The sequence below is a fragment of the Mchenga conophoros genome, linkage group LG5, assembly GCF_057382185.1.
Source record: "Mchenga conophoros isolate Kocher_MC1m ecotype Shallow Benthic linkage group LG5, M_conophoros_male_GT1.1, whole genome shotgun sequence".
Classification (NCBI taxonomy): Eukaryota; Metazoa; Chordata; class Actinopteri; order Cichliformes; family Cichlidae; genus Mchenga; species Mchenga conophoros.
In genome coordinates, this window is record NC_140530.1 from 31,228,845 (window position 1) to 31,252,715 (window position 23,871).

General features: G+C 38.5%; 2 protein-coding genes and 1 non-coding gene across 3 annotated transcripts; all 3 read left to right on the plus strand.

Moving 5' to 3' along the window:
* Window positions 1–254: 254 nt before the first annotated feature.
* Window positions 255–1,424, plus strand: LOC146574861 (guanylin-like). Its single transcript, XM_085275624.1, has 3 exons — window positions 255–417; window positions 652–844; window positions 960–1,424. Exons 1-3 carry the CDS (start codon window positions 343–345, stop codon window positions 1,016–1,018), a joined length of 327 nt encoding a protein of 108 aa, XP_085131750.1. The 5' UTR covers window positions 255–342; the 3' UTR covers window positions 1,019–1,424.
* Window positions 1,425–15,268: 13,844 nt separating this feature from the next.
* Window positions 15,269–18,023, plus strand: LOC146574862 (guanylin-like). Its single transcript, XM_085275625.1, has 3 exons — window positions 15,269–15,414; window positions 15,743–15,929; window positions 17,233–18,023. Exons 1-3 carry the CDS (start codon window positions 15,346–15,348, stop codon window positions 17,295–17,297), a joined length of 321 nt encoding a protein of 106 aa, XP_085131751.1. The 5' UTR covers window positions 15,269–15,345; the 3' UTR covers window positions 17,298–18,023.
* Window positions 18,024–22,105: 4,082 nt separating this feature from the next.
* Window positions 22,106–22,177, plus strand: trnap-agg (transfer RNA proline (anticodon AGG)). The gene has a single exon. It is a non-coding gene; the product is annotated as a tRNA-Pro (tRNA).
* Window positions 22,178–23,871: the final 1,694 nt, after the last annotated feature.

Consider the following 23,871-nt stretch of genomic DNA (forward strand, 5'->3'; position numbering starts at 1 on the left):
GAATTCAAGATAATTCTTTAACCAACCCAAGATGCAGCACACATGAGCCAGAGATCCATAAATCTAATCAGAGAGACGATGAGCTCAAAGTAGGATTTATGAATTTCTCTTTACAGCCTTGTAAAACACTAACTCTAATCTCACTAATTATTAACCCGTGAGAAAAACGTTGCTCTCATTTGCGGCATATCTGGTCACATGATAATGGGGCTGCTGGGTAGAATTGTATAAAAGGAGGCTTGTAGGCACAGGGAAATCAGAAACATCAAACTGAGCACCTGCTGAGCACATCTACAATAAGACGCAAAAAGACTGCAAGACAAACTGCTGTCTACTGTCACCATGAAAGCCACATTTGCCATCACCGCTCTCGTCGTCCTGGCTCTGGGCTGGACCTCTGAGGCTGTGCAAGTTGAAGTAAGTGCCTTCCTTAGCATCATTGCATGACTGATGTGTTCATGATGAGATTGCAGGCTTGAACAATGGCAATTTTCTGCTCATTAGTAGAGAGAGTGAAGCTCAAATTTTGGGAAATTAAACTAACTTTTGTTCTGGACTTTCATGGATTACAAATCATACTGAAACTGTGTAGACTCTGAAGCTTTAGATGAAGTTGCAGTGCCTTTGTAACTGCAATTGCTTCTCTTTCAGGAGAACGGACTGTCTTTCTCAATGGAAGCTGTCAAGCGGCTTCAAGAGATGTCGGAGAGTAACGGTATGACAGGACAACAAAACCCAAGACTGAAGGCTAACACCATGTCCCTCTGTGCTGACCCCATGCTCCCACAGGAGTTTCTGCCACTCTGCAGGCAGAGAGGAGCATCTGCTTCCCTTGTCAGATTATGTAAGGCATTTATAAATTCAGTTTGCCTGAATCATAACATCTTAGGTCATAAATGTTAAATATAGATGACTCAGCAGTGTACCTTATCTGCTTCCATTTCTTGTCTTCATTTTAGCTGCTGTACCCTTGGACATCTGTGAGATCTGCGCATTTGCTGCCTGCACTGGTTGCTAAACAAACAAAGCAAGCCAGAAACATCCTGCTTACTTGTGATTAATTTTTCATCCCCTGCTAAAATGTTTTAAGGAAATTCGACTTTTAACCACATGCAATGATGAACCAATGGCTTTATCTCTGCATTTTTGACTCTGGCCCATTGGATGCCTGAAAAATTTAGACTAAAAATATCTCAAAAAGGAAAAGAAAAAAAGAATCTGACAAAATGGGGAATGTTTTGCAAACTGTTACTTAGCATAATATAGCATATTTACTATTTTATTTTTCTGCAAAATTCTTTGGCATGCATTTTGTTTTGGATTTTTCGTTTGTTACATTTCCATCTTGCCTTGCTTTATATTCATATTTAAAGAAATGTTTTCTTTTTATTATTATTGTTTGGAATAAAAAGCCTTCATTGATAGATGACGTGTACATTGTGGTCTATTCTACAAATGCAAATATGCTATTGCCATTCTTATTAACACACTAGTAGGTAAGGTAGCAAAAATATTATTTTCATGTTGTTAGTTGTAACAACATCTGACCCATATTTTAAATGGAAATTTGACTACCAAAGCTACTTTCAGCGCTTTCCTCGTCACAGGGCATCACTACAGCACAGTTTAATGCTAGATGCCCTTTCTGTGAACAGTGTTGCGACTTTTTTTCTAAAAAGCGACTAGCGACAAATCTGGCGTCTTTTTCTGGTGTTATTGGAGACTCATTTATGACGACTTTTTGACGTGAAAGCGCATATCGCTCTTACTCTCAACAAGCAGCAGGTGCTGCAGTGGGCACCAATTATCAGCAACCCTCCCCCAGCTGCTATCAGGGCAGGAGATGTTCCCATCTATGCGTCCAAACTGCAAATGAATCGCGCATGAGCAAAGCCGATACTCCCGTACTGACTGTAACGTAGTCAGTTCTTCTTTTACTGTTATTGTCATGGTCTGGCTGGCAGACCGTGGTGATGTGGGGAAAGGAGGACCCAAAACGCAGACTCTGCGATGCAAACAGTGCTCTTTATTTACAGTGAAAAGGCTGTAAATACAATAACTCCCCGTTGCTCCCTCGAACCCCGTGTGCGTGCTTCCCTCCGATATCTGTGCTCGTGCTCCCCGCTGTTGTGTTTCCGCACCCCCGTGCGTGCTGCCTCTCCGGACCACTCCTCCTCCTGTAGGGAAACCAGAGACGCAGCCGTCAACACTAACCCTCGGCGGGCATATACGCACAGCACAGACCTAAGCTAACACACACTGACTTGGTAAGATAACTCAATGATCCCGCGCCGGTGGGAGCTCCAACTCTCTCCTAAGTAGCTCCCCCGACGAGCCCTGATCACCAACAGGTGTGGCATGAACTTCAGGTGTGGCCAGTCCTTCCGCAGGGCCACACCCCTCAGGCCTGCAGGTGGCTGAGCTCCATCCTCCAGCCACACCCGCAGACACCCATACCCTGCCTATACATATGAGTGGGACACAGACTAACACAGCACAGTGCAGAAAAACACACACATCACCAAAATAAAAATAATAACAACAATAACATCAACAGTCAAAACTGCTCACGGACCCCGAGTCCTCCAGAGCTGGGTCCGTGACAGTTATGTTGTTTTGTGGTTCACAAGGTTTAAAACTACTTACAAACACACACACACACACACACACACACACACACACACACACACACACACACACACACACACACACACAAAGTAACTCCACCAGAGTGACTATTTCGGGTCACTTTTGGAGCAGGGTTGGAATTGTGACATTAAAAATAAAACAATAATTGCTAAAAGAAATTTAATTTGTAGTTTTAAATAAATTCTAAATGCATTTAGGAGGTTTTTAGCTCACTTTATGTCTCTTCCACGATGTTATTTTTCTCTCCTACAACGTAGGTTACAAATACATTAGCATGACCAATTATGCAGATTAGGTGATGACGTTATTTAGCGACTTTTCGCTACTTTTAGGACAGCCAATAGATGGTTTCCTTACTGAGGAGTTGGCAACACTGCCTGTGGAACTGAACCATTACACTGTGTAATCGCAACTGGCCAATATATATATATATATTTTGAAAATGGCTTGTAACATTTTATAACACTTACTTACTGAGACATCCAGCATTATGTAGACTCCCCTTTAAAATCCCCATCTAGATCTTTAAATACTTGATCTAGGGCATGATGTAATTTATTTCAGTCAAGTGTACAGGGAAGTGGAGGAGCAATAAATGTAAACAGAACCTGTGTGCACACAAAAAAGTGATTTCATTTCATGCAATATTATAGCAGGAAATTCGTCATCACAGATGACATGGACCCAGAGCTTTTATGTATCTGAATTTTGAGGGTTTTGTGAGTATATTTGAGTTTGGGTTTCTGTTTTGGGAATATTATTCTAGTATTCGAAGTTTTTAAGTTCTTGATCGTTACATGGATTTCATTATTATTCTAAAATGATAATGATAATAGTTTCCAGTTTGTACCTAATTTCATCTTTTCTGTTTTGCCATCTGTATTGAGGTTTCATGTGAGTTTTTTTGAGAAGCACAATTCATGGCTTAGCAAGCTTCGGGGAGCTGAAAATCAGAGTTTTCTGTGTCATGGAATTGGCTCTTTTGTACCTGGCTAAATGCCAAGTAAAAAGGGGCCTTTTGTGTTCAGCATAATCATGGTGACTGATGCTGTACACATAAACTGATTGGGAGCAGGTTATGGTATGAGTTTTGGTTTCAAATCATCTAGAAAAACCACATTTTCTCTTTTATTCATGGCACATTTTAAGTTTCTCTCCTGGGGAAATATGTTTTATATGCGCAAATATTTAAGCCTCATCTTACTAAAAGACACTGAATGAACTGCAAACTGTATATCGCATTGTTAGGGAAATGTCTATTATTCAGAAAAATGTATGAATGCTTTAAAAACTTTAATCTGCTGCTTAGTATGTTTTACACTGCTGGAATTGCAGCTGCAATAACACAGAGCATACACCTAGAATACCTGTGCAATAAATTAATTTCACGTTGATCTGCTAACAAACTAAAGTGATTTCCACATTTCTTTTACTAGGCAGTTTTAATGTTCTGGAAGATCCCTCGGACACCTGCAGAGAGAGTAGGACGGTCTAAAGTTTTTCAGTAGTGTCTAAAGTCTTTGTGTTTCCCTGATCAGCATCAGCATTAATATATGATGCTGTTCCTAAAACAGGAAACTTACACTGTACTTTTTGTCCTCATGTCAAATTTGTACATACTCTAATGGTGCTGTATATTTTGAATAAGTCGCTATGGAAAATACCTGATCTTAAACCTCACATACGTGTTGAAATCTCAGTTAAAGTTATTTTATCTGAAGAATTCAAATATTTGGTGTCTGTAAACCGTGAGTGCATGGGCTGTAGTTAAATCATAAAGTTAGCTTAAAAGTGCTACAAATCAATAGTGCTAACGAAAAGCTGGAGAGGCCGACGGTGACCTCTGATTGTGTTTAAGGGCTTGTTTATATTAAATAAACCATGATACAAAGCATTACAGCCCATTAAATAGCCAACAGCCTTAATGAATGCAGCAGGAACTCAGAAGATTCATACAGCATCACTTCACAAGCAGAGAAGTATAAAGACTTCTGCATTTCTACAAACTGCACACCATCATAACACCTCAACCGATATTAACACATGGCCATTTTTTTGTGTGTGCCATTCTAAAAAACCTGCTCAGGCATTAATTTCAATGCTGTTTTTCCTGGAATACCCTAAAATCAGAATCAGCATCAGAATACTTTATTGATCAAATTATGTTGGTTACAGTGCTCCAGTACAAACAGTAACAAAGACAGACACTACAAGAAGTAAGACTACAATATATACATACATATAAGTCACTTATTGATAAATATCTGAATAAGAAAGAAGAGCATGTGCAAAAAGGGTGGAGCTATTGCAGTATACAGTGTTTTAGATGGATGAGTTGTACAGGGACATGGCCACAGGCAGGAATGATTTCCTGTGTCGTTCAGTGGTGCTTTTTGGTAATCTCAGTCTCCCACTGAACATGGTCCTGTGGCTAGCCAGCATGTCATGGAGTGGGTGGGAGGTGTTATCCAACATTGTCTTTATCTTGGACAGCATCCGCCTCTCCGACACCACCTTAAGAGAGACCAGCTCCATCCCCACAACATTGCTGGCCTCAGTTTATTGAGTCTATTAGCATCAGCAACCCTCAATCTGCTCCCTCAGCATGCAGCGGCATAGAGGATCGCACTGGCCACAACAGACTCGTAGAAAATCCTGAGCATTGTCCGACCACTGTTGAAGGACCTCAAAAAATAGAGATGACTCTGGCCCTTCCTGTAAAGTGCTGTGGTGTTTTTAGCCCAGTTTATTGTCAATGTATACGCCGAGGTATTTATAGTCATCCACAATGTCAATATTGACCCGCTGGATTGAAACAGGGGTCAAGTGTTTCCTGGTCTTCCTGAAGTCCACGATCAGTTCCTTGGTCTTTGCCACGTTGAGCTGCAGATGATTCTGCTCACACCACGTGACAAAGGAGTCGACCACAGCCCGGTACTCTGTCTCATCATCCCTGCTGATGAATCCAACCACTGCAGAGTCATCAAGAGAATATACACCTTATTCAAAACTCTACTGCACACATTTTGTGTATTTTAAGTATTTTGGTTTGTTTGCTTATTTCTCCATTTTATTATATTGGTGCAATCCAACCATTTTCTGAAGGGTGACAGTAAGGGTCTACAGTCTTGAACCATTCACGTTCACATTCAGCCAGATTAATTTGCCTAAAAGTCCTTGGACTGTAGGAGGGAGCAGGAGTACCCATAGAGAACAGTGAGAGGCGTGTTTTTTACTATGTTTTGTTCTTGTGAAGCCTCTGAAATATTTCTTACAAATAAAACTGACTTGACCTGAAAGTGGCTTTATGTAAGACATTTGTTGGTTCTGAGCTTTCAACCCTGCATTCTATTCAATACAATTCAGTTTCATTTATACAGGTCCATTCTGAGTTTAACATTTTAGTTGTGTTTATTATGTGTTTTGTGCAATTTGTTCTTGTAATTTTTATTTCTGCGTTCTGTTAATTTTTCTGTTATTTTATTCTCTACTTTGGTTGCAGTTTCTTTCATAATTTGTAATTAAGTTTAAGTTTTCCTGCACTTCTGTACTTTCGTGCAGTTTCAATGTTAGATGAGCCCATGCTGTGTTATTCCCGGTTTTATTTTGGTCTGTGGTAAGTGATAGTAAAATAATGAAATATATAAGAAAGTCAAATGTGTAAAATTATAAAATAATATTGCAAAACCTAGTATGAACCATAACTAAGGTTAAATTACTATGATGTCCGCCCCAAATTTGTCAACAGATGCTGGGATCACCAAAAATAGTGCCAGGAGTTTCATACAGATGTGGTGAGAAGTTTAGAGGCTCTTATAATGATTATGAATATTATATTGTAGTTTGGGGCTTTTAATGATTTCTCTAACTTTACAGTATACATTTTAATGACTTTAAAAAGGAAGAATTGGGTGCAGAAGTTTGAATTTATTCACACAGGGTAAAAAGTATACATACAAGCTCAAGTATACCCATATGGAAAATAAATAGAAAAAACTTATAAAAGACTTGCATAAGATGTGGCCTACTTCATATAGTGAATCATATAAGGCTTATGCGATTCACTCATGAAGGTGGCCACTTTCTCATTACTTTCATATATTGTTTTAGTAAGTATCCAAAATATACAAGTTTCATGTATATAATTTTTCAAGGGATCTTATATCTGTTTTCACTCTTGTATGCTTTTCATACAAGTTTCACACAAGACAGATACAGACTTTATAAGATTTATATAAATCGTTTCCATATGGGTATGCATGCACCCCACCTTAAGCTATATTAAGATAACAATGAATTAATATCAGTAGATATGAATACAAACTTCAGTCTAAGTAAAAACAAACCCCAACAACTTTTAATCGTACTCAGCTTGAATCTGAATAAAAAGAAGCAAAATAAAAAATATCTATGTCCTGATGCCTACATTAAAATTTAGGGAACACCTAAAATGTCCAACTGTAATTTGATATACAATGAAAAATTACAGTCTTTGAATTATGCATTTATTTAAGCAAATACAAAATAATTTGAAAATATCATGTGGTGAAATTATTATTAACCAGTCTGCTTTAAGAACAACATTTACAATGGGTAATTTAAATTAATAGTTTATGCCATTTAAATGTCATGCAGCTGTGTCAGAGATTAGCTTAAACCCCGCCCCCAAACCTTTGAAGGTTCAACTTCAAAGGAAAGTGGATGACGTCACAGTGGCTGCAGCCGAACGTGGGCGGGGCTTAAACCTATATAAAGGAGCCGTCCAGACTCTCAAGCATTTGGTTTACAAAGAGCACACATGCCTAGTCCAACTCCAACCAGCCAACAATTTATTTCCTCTTCTACATTTCAGAGTCAGAGAAATAGTAATACAAACTTAAACATGACAACTCCACACAGTAACACCTCAGTGGAAACATGGAAGTCCTTAAGTGACCACTTTTTTGGTACAATTGTACCACAGTGGCAATCTCTGCAGTTCAACCCAGAGTACTGCAACACTGAGCTGCCTTCCACTTTGCTGAAAGACATGTTGAAACTTTGTTCCATGTTAGTGGATGCAATGGACACAACCGTGGAGAAGGGAGATGCAGTGTCCACGCAGAATAATGAGCCTTCTCTTCACTCAGTGCACACAGAGTCCCCTGAGAAAACAGAAGAAACAGGAGCAAAGGACAGCATCCTGAAAGAAATTTCTGTAGATGACCACGGTGATAATGAAGAAACAGAAACTCCAGGACTGGAGGACTCTTCAGACTCAAAAAACCTCAAGCTGCATTTGACTGCAGAGGAGAGCAGTCTTGATGAAACATCCACAGATGACAGTGAAAACAGAGAAATTCTAACACTGCATCGTGTACCTGCACCACCTTGCATATATCCAGATATTTTAATAGGTTTCAGCTGTGAGTCATCTGAGGAAGAAGCGTCTGTGTCATCCCAGAGGTTTCCTCCTCAAACCCTCACCGCAGCCACAGTAGAACCGAAGAAAAACTACTCAGCTGATACAAAAGACTTGGACAACATAGAAGCTTCCCCCCTGGAAAAGCCTGTGAAGAAAACACTACATAGGTCAGTCCGTAAGTCTGATTCAGATTTTGGTTCTTATGATGTCACTCTGGCATCTGATTATCTGTCTGAAGAAAAGATGTGTGTTTACAAAGTTATTCAGTTGGTAGTTTCAGAGGCCGCAGGCAAAGCCTCGTCTAAATACAAGGACTTCACACGGTGCCACAACTCCGACTCTATCAGCGATCGTCTGCTTGAAAAAATCTGGCCTCAGATTGACGAGAGGGATTTGGATCTATCTCCAAAAAGGCTGACCAATATCAACAAGGACATTTTCACCAATCTTTGCAAAGCACATAACTGCAGGGAGAAGTATTTGATTTTATATCTGAGCGAACGGCTTGACGATATTACTGTCCCAACATTTACAAAACACCTGTTGGCCTTACCAAAAAGAGTACTCACTATATATAAAAACCGAGAAGAGTACGTAAAAGTTGTTGAAAGCTTCACTAAAGATTTGGTTCTGCACGCTATAAGCAACGCAAATGAGGCAAGGAAATTGCCTCCAGGTGCAGATAAAGCCATCATGAACAGGTTTACCCACAGGATTTGGGCTAAAATTTTGTCCCAAAAGCTTAAAATGTCCTTAGAGAACACTGAAGAAGTCAGTGTGAAAGTGTACAATGAACTCCGGCAAAAGTGGAAAAATCCAAACACTGTCCTGGAGTTAATGTTTAATGGCCAAGACAATATTGAAAACGTGATTGTCAAAAGTTTCAAAAGAAATGCCCCATTGAAGAGACCTAATTTCTTCTCTAGGGTTTTCTCACGAGCACGTTAAAGTTTACCTGACACCTGCATCTAAAAAGCTGTGTTTTCAAAAATACCTGGGTACATGTGGACGTAGCCTAGATGCATTACATTTTTATTATAATTCTTCATTGTTAATGTTAAAACCAGACTACTTTAAAATAATTGTCTCATGAACCACCTGGTTGATAATAATTTCACCACATTACATTATAGCATTTTTCTGTCCTTTATTCCGTCTTCCTTCTCTCACCCCAACCGGTCGCAGCAGATGGCCGCCCCTCCCTGAGCCTGGTTCTGCTGGAGGTTTCTTCCTGTTAAAAGGGAGTTTTTCCTTCCCACTGTCGCCAAAGTGCTTGCTCACAGGGGGTCATATGATTGTTGGGTTCTGTACTATTGTAGGGTCTACCTTACAATAGAAAGCGCCTTGAGGCAACTGTTGTTGTGATTAGGCGCTATATAAATAAAATTGAATTGAATTCAAATAAAAATGAATTTAAAAAAAAGTTTTAAAAGTGTACTTAGTTTTATTTGCTGTCAATTTGCCTAGAATGGAATATCAGATTAGAACGGCCTCTAAAATATAATATTTAATTTATTAAATAAATCAAATGATTTACAGAAAATAAAATTCAAAACACTTTCATTTTCACTGTATCTGTATGGCTATAGAGGAGCTGTTATTATTTTGCCTGTTTGTCAGTGCTGGTACGAACCCCGTTGGTGCTGTGTTGATCCTTTTGCAGAGGTTTGAAGTTTCTTTCGATAAATCTGAGTCAGTTTGGGTCGTGTGTCGTGTTCACTATATTTAATTTTACCTAATTTGTGTGTTTTTACTGATTAGTTTCGGTAGTATACCCTGGTGTTTTTCCTAATTACTTGTGTATTTATAGCCTCTGTCTCCCCTCAGTTATATGTCATGTTGTACTGCTTGTTCACATTTACTGGCCCTCGTGTGGCTTCTATTGGTTTAACTGGACTTTGATACTGGCTGCCCTTTGGATTATCGCCTCAATAAAGGTTTGTTTTTTTGTTTTAATTTGTCTCACAGGTGTATTTTTCATCCACATTGACATTTGTAAATATATTAAGCAGTTTTAATATATTCAAGATTATCCTTAATGCGCAGAAAGGAAGGTTTTGTGGAGCATGTACTTGTAGGTTATTTGCGTTTGCTGACAGGTCCGGTGATCACTTCAAAACTAATGCACAGGCAATTTTTCTAACATTTAATTTCCTTTCACCCAATTCTACATCAGGATGTAACACAGCATCTGCTCAAGCACCATTCACCTTCATTTCAGACTCAAATATGCACCCTATCAGCATTCAGTAGTGTGAATAATTTAATTTATGCCGCCAAACTACCTCGTTAAACAGACATGCTCTCAGTTCAGGACACCAGTGAACTCTTGAGCATACCAGCCCTGCCACCTGCACAATAATGAACTAGTAATGAGTTGCTACGAAGGCGGATTCTGGGTTTTGGGGCTTTATAGGTGAAAAAATTATTGTATTTTTCTCCGTTCACTAATCTTTGCTCTCTTTTGTAAATGCACAACAAAAATTAGTTTTTTTTAAAAATAGCTATATATAAGCTATTTTTAAAAAGACAAGAGGCACTTCTTTAGTAGCATTATTTACTTTAATTTACTTATTTACAACAGTACTCAGTGAACTCTGTGATAACAGCCAGTGACGGGGGAGGGTCACAGTTCTTGATATTTGCTTGTGTGTGTGTGTGTGCGCGCACTTGCAGATCCTTTGGTCTGTTCCCTATTCACACACGGGTGTGATTGAGGCTCTAACTCTTGGGGTAAAGCTGTTTACTTAATAAGATCACACACTAATTGTTGGTGTAAACAGTGAGTAGCAAGGGTGTGTGGCGTCTTTGATAAATGCTGCTAGTCTTCTTACTCTGTTAACTAACACAGATGATGATCAGGTTTGGAAGCTCTGTTCTGACAATTTACAGCCTTTACTGCACTGTGCACCCACGTATTTGGTTTGGTTATAATGTTTCATATGGCAATTCTGTATTTAGCATTAGTTTCCTTGGGAGCCAGGCCTATTTTAATTTATGGATAAAGGCTATGGTTTGATCTGAAGTGTTGGAGGGCTGCATCAGCAGGTTTGACACACAAGCCACTTTTAATTATGGAATAAGCCCACAAGTATTACCGGATTCATGAATCTGTTTGAGTCTGTCATTCCTAGATTCATGACAATAGGTGAGACTGCAGTGTTTGCCATTGGACAGTATGTTATAATCTTATGTGTGTCTATCCTTTTATGTGACTGCACGCAGTTAAGATCTGTGCCTTGTTAAAAGTGAGGTTACTACTTCAGAGGAAAAAAACATAATAAATCTCCTCTTAGACAAGCACTCCCATCCATTAATCAGATGACATTTGAACTTGTCAACGTAATGTCTGACTAACTCGGTCAGTTTCCTTCATAAGTCATGATTGCAATATTACTCACATCTATGAATATTTACATAAAAATTTCAGCACATTAAATGAGAAGTTGTATTAAAGCACTGATGCATGGGACACGATTACAACTTTGTTTGTCTCTCATGAAAGCTGGAAAGCTCACTTAAAACGAGTGCATTGGATTTGTTTCAGATTTGCAATTAATACATTAGCTCCCATCCCTCTCACTGAGCCTGTTTGCAGGGGTGAGAGCAGCTTCAGAGCATGAGGACTTGATGTTTAAAAATTGTGGATACATATAACTAGGTTCAGTGTTTGTTTTCTTTTTGACTTCCATAAAGAAAACTGGGAACTGTGTAAAACCAAGCTAAAATCTAATAATCATCTTAAAATAAAGGAGTCAATCTGTGGTTAGTTGGTAGGAAATGCACATAAAATGAAATCAGCCTACTTGCTAACAATCCTGAAAAACTGTTAGCAAGTCAAACAGCTGCCGATTAAAAGACAGGGAAAGAGTTCAATAATAAGCTAAAACTAGTCATGGGATTTATCATCAAAAGCATTTTTGCTTTGATATTTGACCGTTTTTACCTATTGCTGTATGTGCTCCAGCCAGAAAGCAGTTATATAATACTTATTGAGTGTGAAAAATCAATGAAAAGTTACCACATTCTTTATTGATTTTCCCAACAATGCTTGGCTGGTTACTTAATGGTTCTAGCCAAGTCTGTGCATGTGGGTGTAGTTTAACCTTCAAGTGTCCGATTGCTTTTGTGACATTTTTAAGTTTCCTACTATGAATTTGGAGAATGCAAAGTTTCATACTTCATGAACCATCCATCCATCCATCCTCATCCGCTTTATCCGAGGCCGGGTCGCGGGGGCAGCAGCCTAAGCAAAGAGGTCCAGACCTCCCTCTCCCCAGCCACCTCCTCCAGCTTATCCGGGGGAACACCAAGGCGTTCCCAGGCCAGCCGAGAGATATAATCTCTCCAGCGTGTCCTGGGTCTGCCCCGGACAATTCATGAACCATGGAATTAAAATGCACAGTTTTCTTATGACCCCAGAAATGTATTTTTATTTGTTTTGACATTATTTTAAAATGCTGCACAGTTTTGCAATGAAACATGGATTATAGAACAGGATTCAGAGAATTCCTGAAGTGTATGCAGTTGCAGACGGGCCATGGTTACAAGATGTGCTTTCATATATATTTTAACAATGTTTGTTGCAGCTTGTTGCATTAAAAACTGCTGTTCCTAGGACTGCGCTCTTCTGGACAGAAATCTCGAATGTTGGTCCTAGCAACTGCGAGAGCCACTTGCCTAGCTTGGGGGTCACTGCACCGACTGCTCCAATTACCACTGGGACCACTGTTGCCTTCACCCTCCAAATCTTCTCGACTTCTTCAGCCCTTGGTATTCCTGCAGCTTCTTGAGTTCCTATCGCTCAGTATCACTACAGACATCTTCCTCTGCGTTTCTAGTTGGTTAGCCATCACCAGTTTGTCTATCTGTATTTAGAAGTCTCACAGGATCTTAGCTCAGCATTCTTGACCACCTTAGGTGGCATGTCCCATTTTGATCTCTGAACTTTCAGGGCATACTTGGCACAGATGTCTCTGTGTACTACGCTGGCCACTTGGTTATGGCGTTCCATGTATGCCCTGCCTGTTAGCATCTTGCACCCTGCTGTTATGTGCTGGATTGTCTCAGGGGCATCTTTACACAGCCTTCACCTGGGGTCTTGCTTGGTGTGATAGACCCCAGCCTCTATGGATCTTGTGCTCAGAGCTTGTTCTTGTGCTGCCATGATTAGTGCCTCTGTGCTGTCTTTCAGTCCAGCTTTGTCCAGCCACTGGTAGGATTTCTGGATGTCAGCCATTCCTCTATCTGCTGGTGCTACATAGCGTGACTGTCATTCCATGATGATTCCTCCTCTTGTGCCTCTTCTTTCTCAGGTTTCTGCTGCAATGCTGGGTGTCTGTTGTCTCGTCCTGGACAGTTCTTGGAGGATCAAGAAACTGATACCGCTGACAGGCCCCCTGGCTCTTAAAAACTAATTACAATTTTTGAGTTCATACAAAGAAATTTTAGTAAAATGGATGAGCCTGCCGCATCAATTTCTCACTTTGATTTTCAGTGTCTTTGAATTCATCCTTATGTAGCTTGATGTGGCATCCTTTTGTTCCCTTTTGTTTGTTGTTTTATTTTTTTTCCTCAAAAACATTAAAAAGGGCAACATTCGACTGATCAGGTAATTCTTAAAGAGAAAAAACCACCTATAGTTCTGTAAACTTCATGAAGACTTTTCTCATCCAAGATGCTTTGTCAGAACTGTAAAGCCTGTTTTGTCTTCAAATCCTAATTTTACATTAATTTAGCTGTAATTTAAATATTGCCCTAAAAGCCCCTTTACAACAAATTTATTGATGGCTTCTCTTTTAATCCCTAATCATACATTAAATAAAACTTAAATGAAAACATCTGCTTTTCTGCACGTTTTGAGCCATCCTGGATTTTCTTTTTTGCTGCTAAATATCAAATTATCTAACAAATATTAACACTGAATCAAATGTGCATTGACTTCTTTTGATTTTCCTTGATTTATATTTTATTTTTAATGTATTTTTTTGTAATGCTAAAAAATTGTATTTAATTTATTTTGTGAACTTTGTATTTTTTTCCCCTTATACTTAGAAGCATATTTGCTCATTAGGAGTTTTAATTGGCTTCTAGAGTATCAAAGTCAAACCAAGACAGATTTTGCTGAATAGAGAATTTCAGCTTCTTTTAATAAGCTGTTTCAAGGACTTTAACTTTGATGCACTGCTTTTATTCATTTAGTCTCTCAATGCATGCTCAATCGTCCAGGTAAGGAAATCCCAAAAAGCTGATTCTGTTCATCTGGAGGTAGCATTTTCACTGGGGGAAACATTTCTTCACTCATCCAAGTGACTTCTTCAATCTCAGCTGACTGCAGGCTCCCCCAACCTTTTAAACAGTACATTTGCACAATGACTACAAACTAGCACCACTGGCCAACAGTGGGCTGTGAGGTCATTTTCTCAATCATTAATATGTAAATTGCCATGAGCATTGATCAATGAACATGAATAACATTCGACTTTTTGGGTTCTCACTCATGGGTCGTCCCCAATCACATACAGTTCAATCTTAAGCCTTCAAACTGTGATCTTTCTCAAGGTAATAAAAAGTAGAAAAGGTTTAAGCTTTTAATTCAGCAAAAGTAAAACATATAAAACTAGATATAGGTTTGATTTTATGAAATAAAGTTTACAAAGACAGTTATAATTCATTGTTGATGGCAGCTCTCAGAATTGTCTCTCAGACTCTCACAGATTTGACTGCCAGACTTCAAAACAGTGCCGTTTCAGATCAAATATGCTTATCTGTTTTCCAGTGATTCCCATCTGTTGCCAGTTTGTAAAATGTCGTAATTTACACATGTGTACATACATAGCTCCTTCTTTATCAGACAGCACTGACGAGGGATGAGATTTATTAGCTGGTACTGAGATATCAGATGCGTGGTGTGAAAAGTCACAAAACATAAAATATTGTGCCGACGGAGGTAATAACACAGGTAGTTGTTATAAACAGATTACATGACGGTGTTTATAAAGGAAAAAGCAGATCCAACATGCTTGAACTCACAACTGGTTGTTGAATGCCTTCATTTTATCACTTTATAATGGCAAAAAAGTGTAGTTCAGACTCTCCCACCTGCTACTGTCCCCCACCCATTGTTTGTATTGTGTTTACAAGTCTCCTCCCTAATTTTTGAAAATATCTATAAAAGTCTTTCCATTTCACTGTTTCTTGGTCGGTTCACCTTTTCCAGCTCTAGTGTCTCAACATCATCAACCACAGAAGAAAATCATAAATCGAAAGGCATCTTCACATCATCTTGAAAAATGAGAGTCCTCTTTGCTCTTTTTTTGGTGGGATGTGTGTGCGGTGTACCTCAAGGACTATGGGTCAGAGTAAGTATCATTTGTTTTTGGAAGTATTATAGATCCAAGGCTCATTTTTAAAGTCTCTTTGGTGTTTTTTGTATATTTCGATGCATTTCTGGCACAGTAGCTTATGGTTGATATATTCAGGCTATCTTCTTACATAAAACATTAACTTCAAGGAAATCACTCAACCCACTTATGTTCAGTGTGTCCTTCAAAAGTACACATGACATGACTGTCCTGTCCTTTCCTCTGATTAATCTCTGCGAATACAATGAAAATTTCGGCTTTTTGACACGACATTAACAAAACTTTTACTGGCCCAGATGGAAACTTCTTGTCCCTCTCCCCACAGGTTGGAGACAAAAGCTTCCCACTGGAGGCTGTGAAGCAGCTCAAGAAAATCATGGAATTAGATGAAAATCTTGGTTCTCACTCTGACGCACACACTTTCAAGACTGTGTGTGCCAACCCTCTTGTGCCGCAGGTGTTTCGACCAGTGTGCCAAAAGGATGAAGAAGTAGCCGTTTTCTCAAGTCTAAGTAAGGAGAGCCCAAAGGGAGATCAGATTATTTTGGTCACAAACACATTACGGTATTACAGTGTGTTCCTGTCACATCGTTATTTCTCCACAGCTTACTGCAAAGGGTATTGCATGCATAAGAAATTATGCAAGTAGCTCATTGGGCACACTCTGAGCAACCAGTGTTAATGACTTAAAGCAAGATCCCAAACCAAAAACAAACAGTGTGTTATGTGTTATTATGCAACAGCAGTCTTGTGTAATATATTGCAATCATTTTTTAAGGACAAAAGCAATAACAGTGTTTTAGTCTGTAAATCAGTTTGTTTACCAACTCTCTATTCAATCTATAATAGCTGGTCCCAAGCTCAATTAAGCATAATAAGTTTCAGTCCAAAAATGGACAAATTCCAGTTGTCATAGATGCCATATGTTGCCATTAATTTTACAGAATGTGTAAGCAAAATTTCCTGAAACAGACAAGATGCTTTCCTTCAAACCTTTTTGCAAATGTAACATTTGTTTGCTATTAGACTCAGAGGGTTAATACACCTTTACTACTATTATTGTGGGAATGGTAGATGGTATTTGTTGCATGCATTGTTACATGAGAATGTCACTGGCATTTTAACTAGAGAAGCCAATTAGTTTCCCACACACTCGAAGCAGTGGCAAATTCACTATTTAATATATCAAAATATGTCTTGGAGCACCTCTAAAGCTCATATGTCAATCTGCATGTGAAATGTTGCGTGACAGTTTGTTGGTTAGTTGTTTCCCCCTGTTTTTAGGCTTTGTTGTATGCTGGTTTTGCTGGATGTTTTATGTGTTCCCACACATTAGCCTTTCCCTTTTATATGAATGACTTGCTCAACCACCTGAACTCCAGTTGCTGAGCCAGTCTCAGTATCCTTTTGCCAAATTTAAACAGCAAACAATTACGCACAGGCTCTTCCATCTAATCTTTAGTTTTATTACTCAGACAAACACTCTGTAGGACTCAAAATTAAAGACACAGACAACAAGCATAAAGTTTAGTTGAGTTGCTCAAATGGATTCATAGAATCCAATGTTTTCACATTGTAATAGACACATCCAGCAAGTGCTGCACCACAAAATGCCTGGAAGGATAACACCAGGCTTTGCAGAAAAGTCATCAGAAAAGACACTTGTTGCTGTAATAACATCCAATTATCACTATTAGGAGTAATTTTTCAAAATGGAAAGCAGGCCATTGGGTAAAATAAGGAATGTTTTTTTCTAATTGGGATTATTAAAATAATCGCTGAAGTTGTTGTTATGTTTTTTCTTGCACTGTCTAGTGGTTATAAATATGAATGAGTGTGAGATATGTGCCAACCCCGCCTGCGCTGGATGTGGATATTGAGGCTGCTGTCAGCTAGACACACACCTCCCCTGAGAGTCTCTAAGGTGTCATCATCCATTGTTCTTCTACATCTGGGAGTCATGGAGTCTCAGCAAGAAGTTTTCAAGTATTCAGAACTGTTAACTGTTAATTAATGTAAGGGGAAGAGGGGTTGTGTTATATATAAATTCATTGCAAAGCAAAACTGTTGATAAAAATGATATTTAATGGAAATCTGGTGGAATGTGTAACTGCAGAACTTAAGCTGGAGAAGTAAAACAATGCTAAGCTGTATATACAGATCCCCTGGAGCTTGTGTGCAAGTTTTTATAGACAAAATTATAGGTTTATGTGACATTATATGCAATAATAAGATGCTCTTTTTCTCTGGCGATTCGATGATGATTTACTCAATCATTAAGGACACACACAAGCTGAAGAATTTAATAACATAATGTTTTGCATAAGTTTGTTTCCTACAATTTCACATCCAACTAGGATAGAAGTAAACGATGCTGTCATAGATAATATATTCTCATATGATGTAGTTGAGAAAATTCTCAGGGGTATAACCATGAATGATATAAATGATCATCTGCCATTTTTTTAGATGTAGAAAATAGAAATATCATTGAGAAAGACGTCAGAACTAGCAGGATAACAAGATGTATTAGACATAGTTAAAGCTGATATGATTAAACAAGCCTGGAGCAGCTTGTTCAGAAGATGCAAATGAGGTATAGAAAACTTGGGGGAAATAATAACTGACTCATACAATAAAAACTGCAGAAAGAAAAATTTATGGTCTAAAGAATTCTTTAAAATTAGAACAAAAGAGTCTAAAAATGAATATGAAAAGTATAAAAATAAATTAACATGGATACTAAGATCATCATAAGCAAAAGAACACATAATAGTTTACTACAAATACAGGTAAGGCATACAGAACACCGGGAGAGTTTGAAATATTCTGATATTCTAATTTCATTGCAAATACTGGAACACGGCAATCAAAGAGTTCTTTGTAAATCTAGGAACAAAACTAGCTGTGACAATTAAAACACCCAACAATAATCAAAGAGAAACAGGTTAGCTGGATATAGAGAGCCATAATCTATATTTCAGAGGAACGGACAAAACAAAAATAATACTGTAACAGCAGGACAGTGTGCACTGAACTCCGCACCACACATGGCACAGGGCCTCCGTTACACCAAAGACACTCACACTGTAACACTAGACAGGAACCCAAGTGACCTTACAAAGAATGAAAATAAATTAATATGTCTGGACTTAAGCATTTGACACCATTGACAAATTATTGGAAAGGTTAGAAATATAAATGAGTAAGACAGACTGCACACTCATAGTTCCATATTTGACCCATTGGGCAGAAGTATTCGGAAATGCATATAGAATGATCACCAACTTAATATTTTTATTACGAGATAAAGAACTAAAAATAGTATTGACAGCAAATTATTATCATTTCACTACCCCACTGTTCATTTGGATGAATACATTAAAATTTGTGTTTTTTATTATTAAGAGATTTTACAGTTATTTCGATTATGTAAAAAGTAAAAAACAATTACCTCCAGGCATCCAAGATTTGTTCCGGTTGAGAAGAACCAATTATTTTTATGTTAATGTAATTATGACATACTGTTTTTTGATGGGGGGCTTTTGGTCACATTGTCCATTTTTGGTTGGCTAAATATTGTATTATATATGAGGGGTAAGTGCAATATTGAAGCTTTTGCTTCTGTGTACACTATATTGTATAAGTATTCTCTCGGCATTCATCCCAAAGGTGTTCTCTCTGGTTGAGGACAGGACTCTGCACAGGCCAGTCAAGTTCTTCCACACCTAACTTGCTCATCCATGTCCATACGGAGCTTGTTTGTGTTTTTTTTTGTTTTGTTTTGTAGTAATGTCAGAAGTGGAGCTGTCCCCAAATTGGTCTTACAAAGTCCGAAATGTTTTTGTATGCTTTGGTATGCTACGTAGAGTTCCTTACTCCTAAAAAACAAGTCTTCACTGTTGTAGAGTCCAGTGGTAGCGTTCTTGAGCTAATCTAAAGGCTGCGTGAAGTTTGGAGGTCAGTATTGATTGACTCTGCAGAAAGCTTGTGGCCTTTACACACTATGCAATTCACCATCTGCTGACCCCACTTTGTGATTTTACATGACACATACTACGTCATGGCTGAGTTGTAGTCTTTCCCAGTTGCTTCCATTTTTTTGTAATGCCACTAACAGTTTACTGTGGAATGTTTAGTAGCAAGGAAATTTCACAAGGTGACATCCTGTCATGGTACCACGTTGGATTTCATGGAGCTCTGAGAGTGACCCATTCTTTCACAAATGTTCATAGAAGCAGTCTGCATGCTTAGGTTCTTGACAGACAGAAACAAAATGGACAAACATTTCTATGTACAAGCATCCACGGACACACCAAACCACAACTTCCCTTAATCCCAGCAGGTCTTAGTGGTCAAAGTACTTGATTTTGGATTAAAGTGACAAAAATCGGATTTACCATTTTTTATGCTTTGGTAGATACAATCCTTTGTTACTAAGGCCACAAATCTGTTAAACTTTTAAAACTCCTTAAGGCAATTTTATAATAATCAAATCCTTTGGATTGATGAAAGAATGTTTTTAACTGAATATATATATTTACAGACACAAACCTGCATGCACACAAAAGAAGAATGATGCTTCAAAGCCACTGAACTGGGATAAAAGTAAAGGGTATTAAGCAAGTATAATGAAAGCAAGTCTAAAGTGAGTGAGCTGAAGGGGTCATATTCAAAAATGTTTTATTTGTTAGACAAATCATTTGGCTTCAACTAAACTCGTCCACTTAACCAAACTGGTAACACCCTTTTAATGTAATTCTTCAAATACACGATCTGTTTGCTTTTGTTTGTTGCCCGCGACTGATTTTGCCAGGATCTACCATGTGTCTGATATGACACGATGAAAATGTATCCAACAGACTAGCCAGTAGTGCAGCTAATTTATGTAACAGCAGCAGGGAATGTGCATCACTGCACTTCAGACATCAATATGCACGACCTGATTCGTGAAATGCTCTCCGGCCCCTGTGTTTTGCAGCCATCACAGCTGTCACACACACACTCTCATCAGTCATTACAGAAACACCCATTTTTAATCATTTAAAGCTGCTCTGTTGTCTGGACAGGTTTTTAGTTGAATCCACTGATCTTTAAAACCTCCAATAATTAGTTTAATGGATCACTTTAATGGGCTGCTTTGATCACGGTGACCAGCCTTAACAGTTACTGCATGTCTGTGTATTTGCACTGATGTTTCAGTGGAAATAAAGTTGAAACCTACAATATTACATGCCATTTACAAATGAACGGTGACAAATATTGCAGTCCATAATGTATTTCAAGTCTGTTATTGTAGTATTACATTGCAGTATGTGCTGGGTTGAGTAGATACAAACAGACGGATACATACATATGTCAAACTTCTGGTAAGTCCTTATCCTCTATTATTCCTTCCAATTTTTGCAATGTGCAGGTGTACCACTACCAATGGCAGCAAAAGGTTATTGTGGCCAGATGGTTATCTTTTTATGTATTAACACATTCAGATAACTTACACTTACGGACAATTGAATTCACTGAGTTCCTTAGATTTTCCCAGTGTTCTGAATATTGATGAAACCAGTGAGTCATGTCAAACAAATCGTTTTTATGCTGGCAAAGGGAAACTACCAGTTGAGATTGATAACTAGTGACTGGGCTCGCTGCACAGGTGACATCCTGTCACGGCAACGCGTTGGAATTCAGGCCTTGGCCATGTCAGGTTGAAAGATATTGTAGAGCCATGAGCACCACTTATCAAAAGATTTAAGTGAAAAGTATATACATTTGAGCCTATATGTATCCTTTTGGCTGTGTGTATTTGAAACAATGCAAAATAAATTCAAATCCAATTATTGTTTTTAAAAGTAAAATAATATGTATGCAGCACAATCTTTCAGCACGCTCAGAAAAGAGCAATTCAAAGAAATCATTAAAATTACCATGACATTCATGTTCATGACGAGGATATATAAACTTGCTGCAGATGCAGAATTGATATGAAATCTGGGAAAATTATATGAAATTATAATTAGAGGAAGTTAAGAGCATATCCTGGCTAATAACAAGAAAATGAAAGATCATCACAAAAATCGTTAATTTAAATATGTGTTATTTTAAAAGAGAAACAATGACAGACCCTCACTTGTTAAGGAAGTCTCACCTGTTCAACGGGATCTAAGCGAAAAAGGAAATAAAAAGGAGCGAATGCTCTTGTCTCGTTCGGCTCTTCTGCTCCTTCTTCTTTTTGACGACATTTGGCGCCCTCTCGCGGTGTTTCACTAACATTACAACGAGCGGTTTGTGATCAAATAACTGACTTAAACAATAAACCAACGCGAATCCGACGAATAAGTGTCATTGAACGTTAAAACACGAATTATTCATAAGGCTAAAGAGAAAGCTGGTGTTCATCTCACCCTATAGCTCCGTATTTATGTCTTTAAGGAGAAAAACAAATCATTTAACTTTGAAAACAGCCGCCAGTGAACGAAACCTTGGAAGTGTCGTAGAAACGGGCTGATTTTTCACATAGAAATATATTCTGTATCAGGCAGGATTGCGTTATTTTTAAAAAAGACGCGTTTCTGTTCGGTTGTTTTACACATCCGCAAGAATTCAGTGTACGTCAGCTGTACTCTGGCAACGTTGACCAGCTGTTAAACCCTAGTGTTTCATTTGGTGTCCCTTTGAATTGATATCACGTGGCTCGTTGGTCTAGGGGTATGATTCTCGCTTAGGGTGCGAGAGGTCCCGGGTTCAAATCCCGGACGAGCCCTCGTCTTTTTGCGTTCGTCTTCCATAGGCTTTAATGTCTAAGTCCCTCAGGTTTATTTTTCTAAGCGCGTTTTGTCACACTTCCACTATAGATTAAAGTAGCCCTCTGTTCTTTTAAAAAAAAAAATGCTACACAAGTTTGCTCAAAAGATAACCCTCTAATATTGCCTACTGTCAGGAGAGGGAAGCCCATGGGTGGGCTGGTTGGGTTGATAGGGTGCAGCAGAGCAGGGGAAATATTCATTTATAAATAAGTTTCACTGCACATGCTGTTTGTGGATTTAGACAACTAAATTCAACAGTATGTAAACAGGTGTTTTGCACATTTGGATTAATTAGGACATAAGAAGTAAGCAAAATTACCTGCCACATGAAAAATGTTACTCCTTTTGTGCTCACTGCTCTACAACAGCACTAGATAGATGTTGAATTACCAGTTATGCCACTTTGACATCTATGAATGCATGACAGGGAAGAGAAGGAAAACTGAGATGTGTTGAGGCTGTATGTGAACTATATCTCCATATTGTCTGCTGGAAGTAACACCAGGCTAAAGCAAATGAAGAATTAACTTTTTCAGCAGTGTTAACCTGCCTATTAAAGGTGATTACTCATTTACTAAGGTTACCAGAGCCCTAACATTTATCAAATGAAAAAGCTAAAACTTTAACCCAGCTATTCATTGGTTTGTGCAGTTTGTGTGCACTTATCTGTCTACATTTTAAAAACAAGGTAAAAGTAGACGAGCCTATAAAAAGGTTTAGTCAAAAAAATCCCAAATGTCTAAAGCTGATGACTTGTTAGTACCAGGATAGCATCACACAGTTGTTCCACAATACAAAGGTGCTCTATTAGATTGAGATCTGGTGACCGTGGAGGGCATTTGAGTGCAAGGAACTCACTGTCATACTCAAGAAACCAGTTTGAGATGGTTTGAGCTAGGGGTGGGTTTTTATAATCGATTTATCGATTAAAATCGATTCTGGCTTGGATAATGTAAAATCGATTCATTAAAATCCTGAATCGATTTTTTTAATATTAATTTATTTTGCCCGAAATGCCAGAATCTCAGGCGAAAGATCACAAAATTTCAACAACCACCAAACAGCTAAGACAGTAAATGAGAGCAGGTACATGGCTCCTGCACAAAGACGTAAACACACAGCGCGGACCCGCGGATCAGAATCAGTGAGATGTTGCCTTTCTCAGCTGACGGTCGGGGCTGAAAGCCGACAGCTCGCTGATTCTGATCCGCGGGTCCGCGCTGGGTGTTTACGCCCTTTTTGCGCTGATCATATGGCTGTTAGTTTTATCTCTCTCCAAACAATATTGACCGAACCAGCAGCAAAAGAAGATCCAAACTATGCTTCACATAAACATCGTCATGAATTCCCTCTGACTTTTGCTGACTTTTCAGGATAAAAATCACACTTCATGCACAGCTCTCTCTCTCTCTCTCTCTCTCTCTCTCTCTCTCTTTTCTGCATTATTCGCTTGCTTGTTACGCACAAGTCTACCGTTGTTTACAGCGCTGTCGGCCGACGTTTTTTTTTTCCCCTTTTACTTACTTCCGAAAAGTAAACCTAATTTCTGCCGTTCAATATTGAACAAATTTAAACTTTTTAAAACCGCTGTAACTTCAGAGGTAATGTTCATGTGTTGATTAATGGTTTTCTTTCGTTTTTGATGTACTGC

Coding starts and splice junctions, on each gene's coding strand:
- LOC146574862 (XM_085275625.1), top strand. CDS start 15,346: ATGAGAGTCCTCTTTGCTCTTTTTTTGGTGGGATGTGTGTGCGGTGTA. Junction 15,415..15,742: donor CTCAAGGACTATGGGTCAGA/GTAAGTATCATT, acceptor CTCTCCCCACAG/GTTGGAGACAAAAGCTTCCC. Junction 15,930..17,232: donor AGCCGTTTTCTCAAGTCTAA/GTAAGGAGAGCC, acceptor TGCACTGTCTAG/TGGTTATAAATATGAATGAG.
- LOC146574861 (XM_085275624.1), top strand. CDS start 343: ATGAAAGCCACATTTGCCATCACCGCTCTCGTCGTCCTGGCTCTGGGC. Junction 418..651: donor CTGAGGCTGTGCAAGTTGAA/GTAAGTGCCTTC, acceptor CTTCTCTTTCAG/GAGAACGGACTGTCTTTCTC. Junction 845..959: donor TGCTTCCCTTGTCAGATTAT/GTAAGGCATTTA, acceptor TCTTCATTTTAG/CTGCTGTACCCTTGGACATC.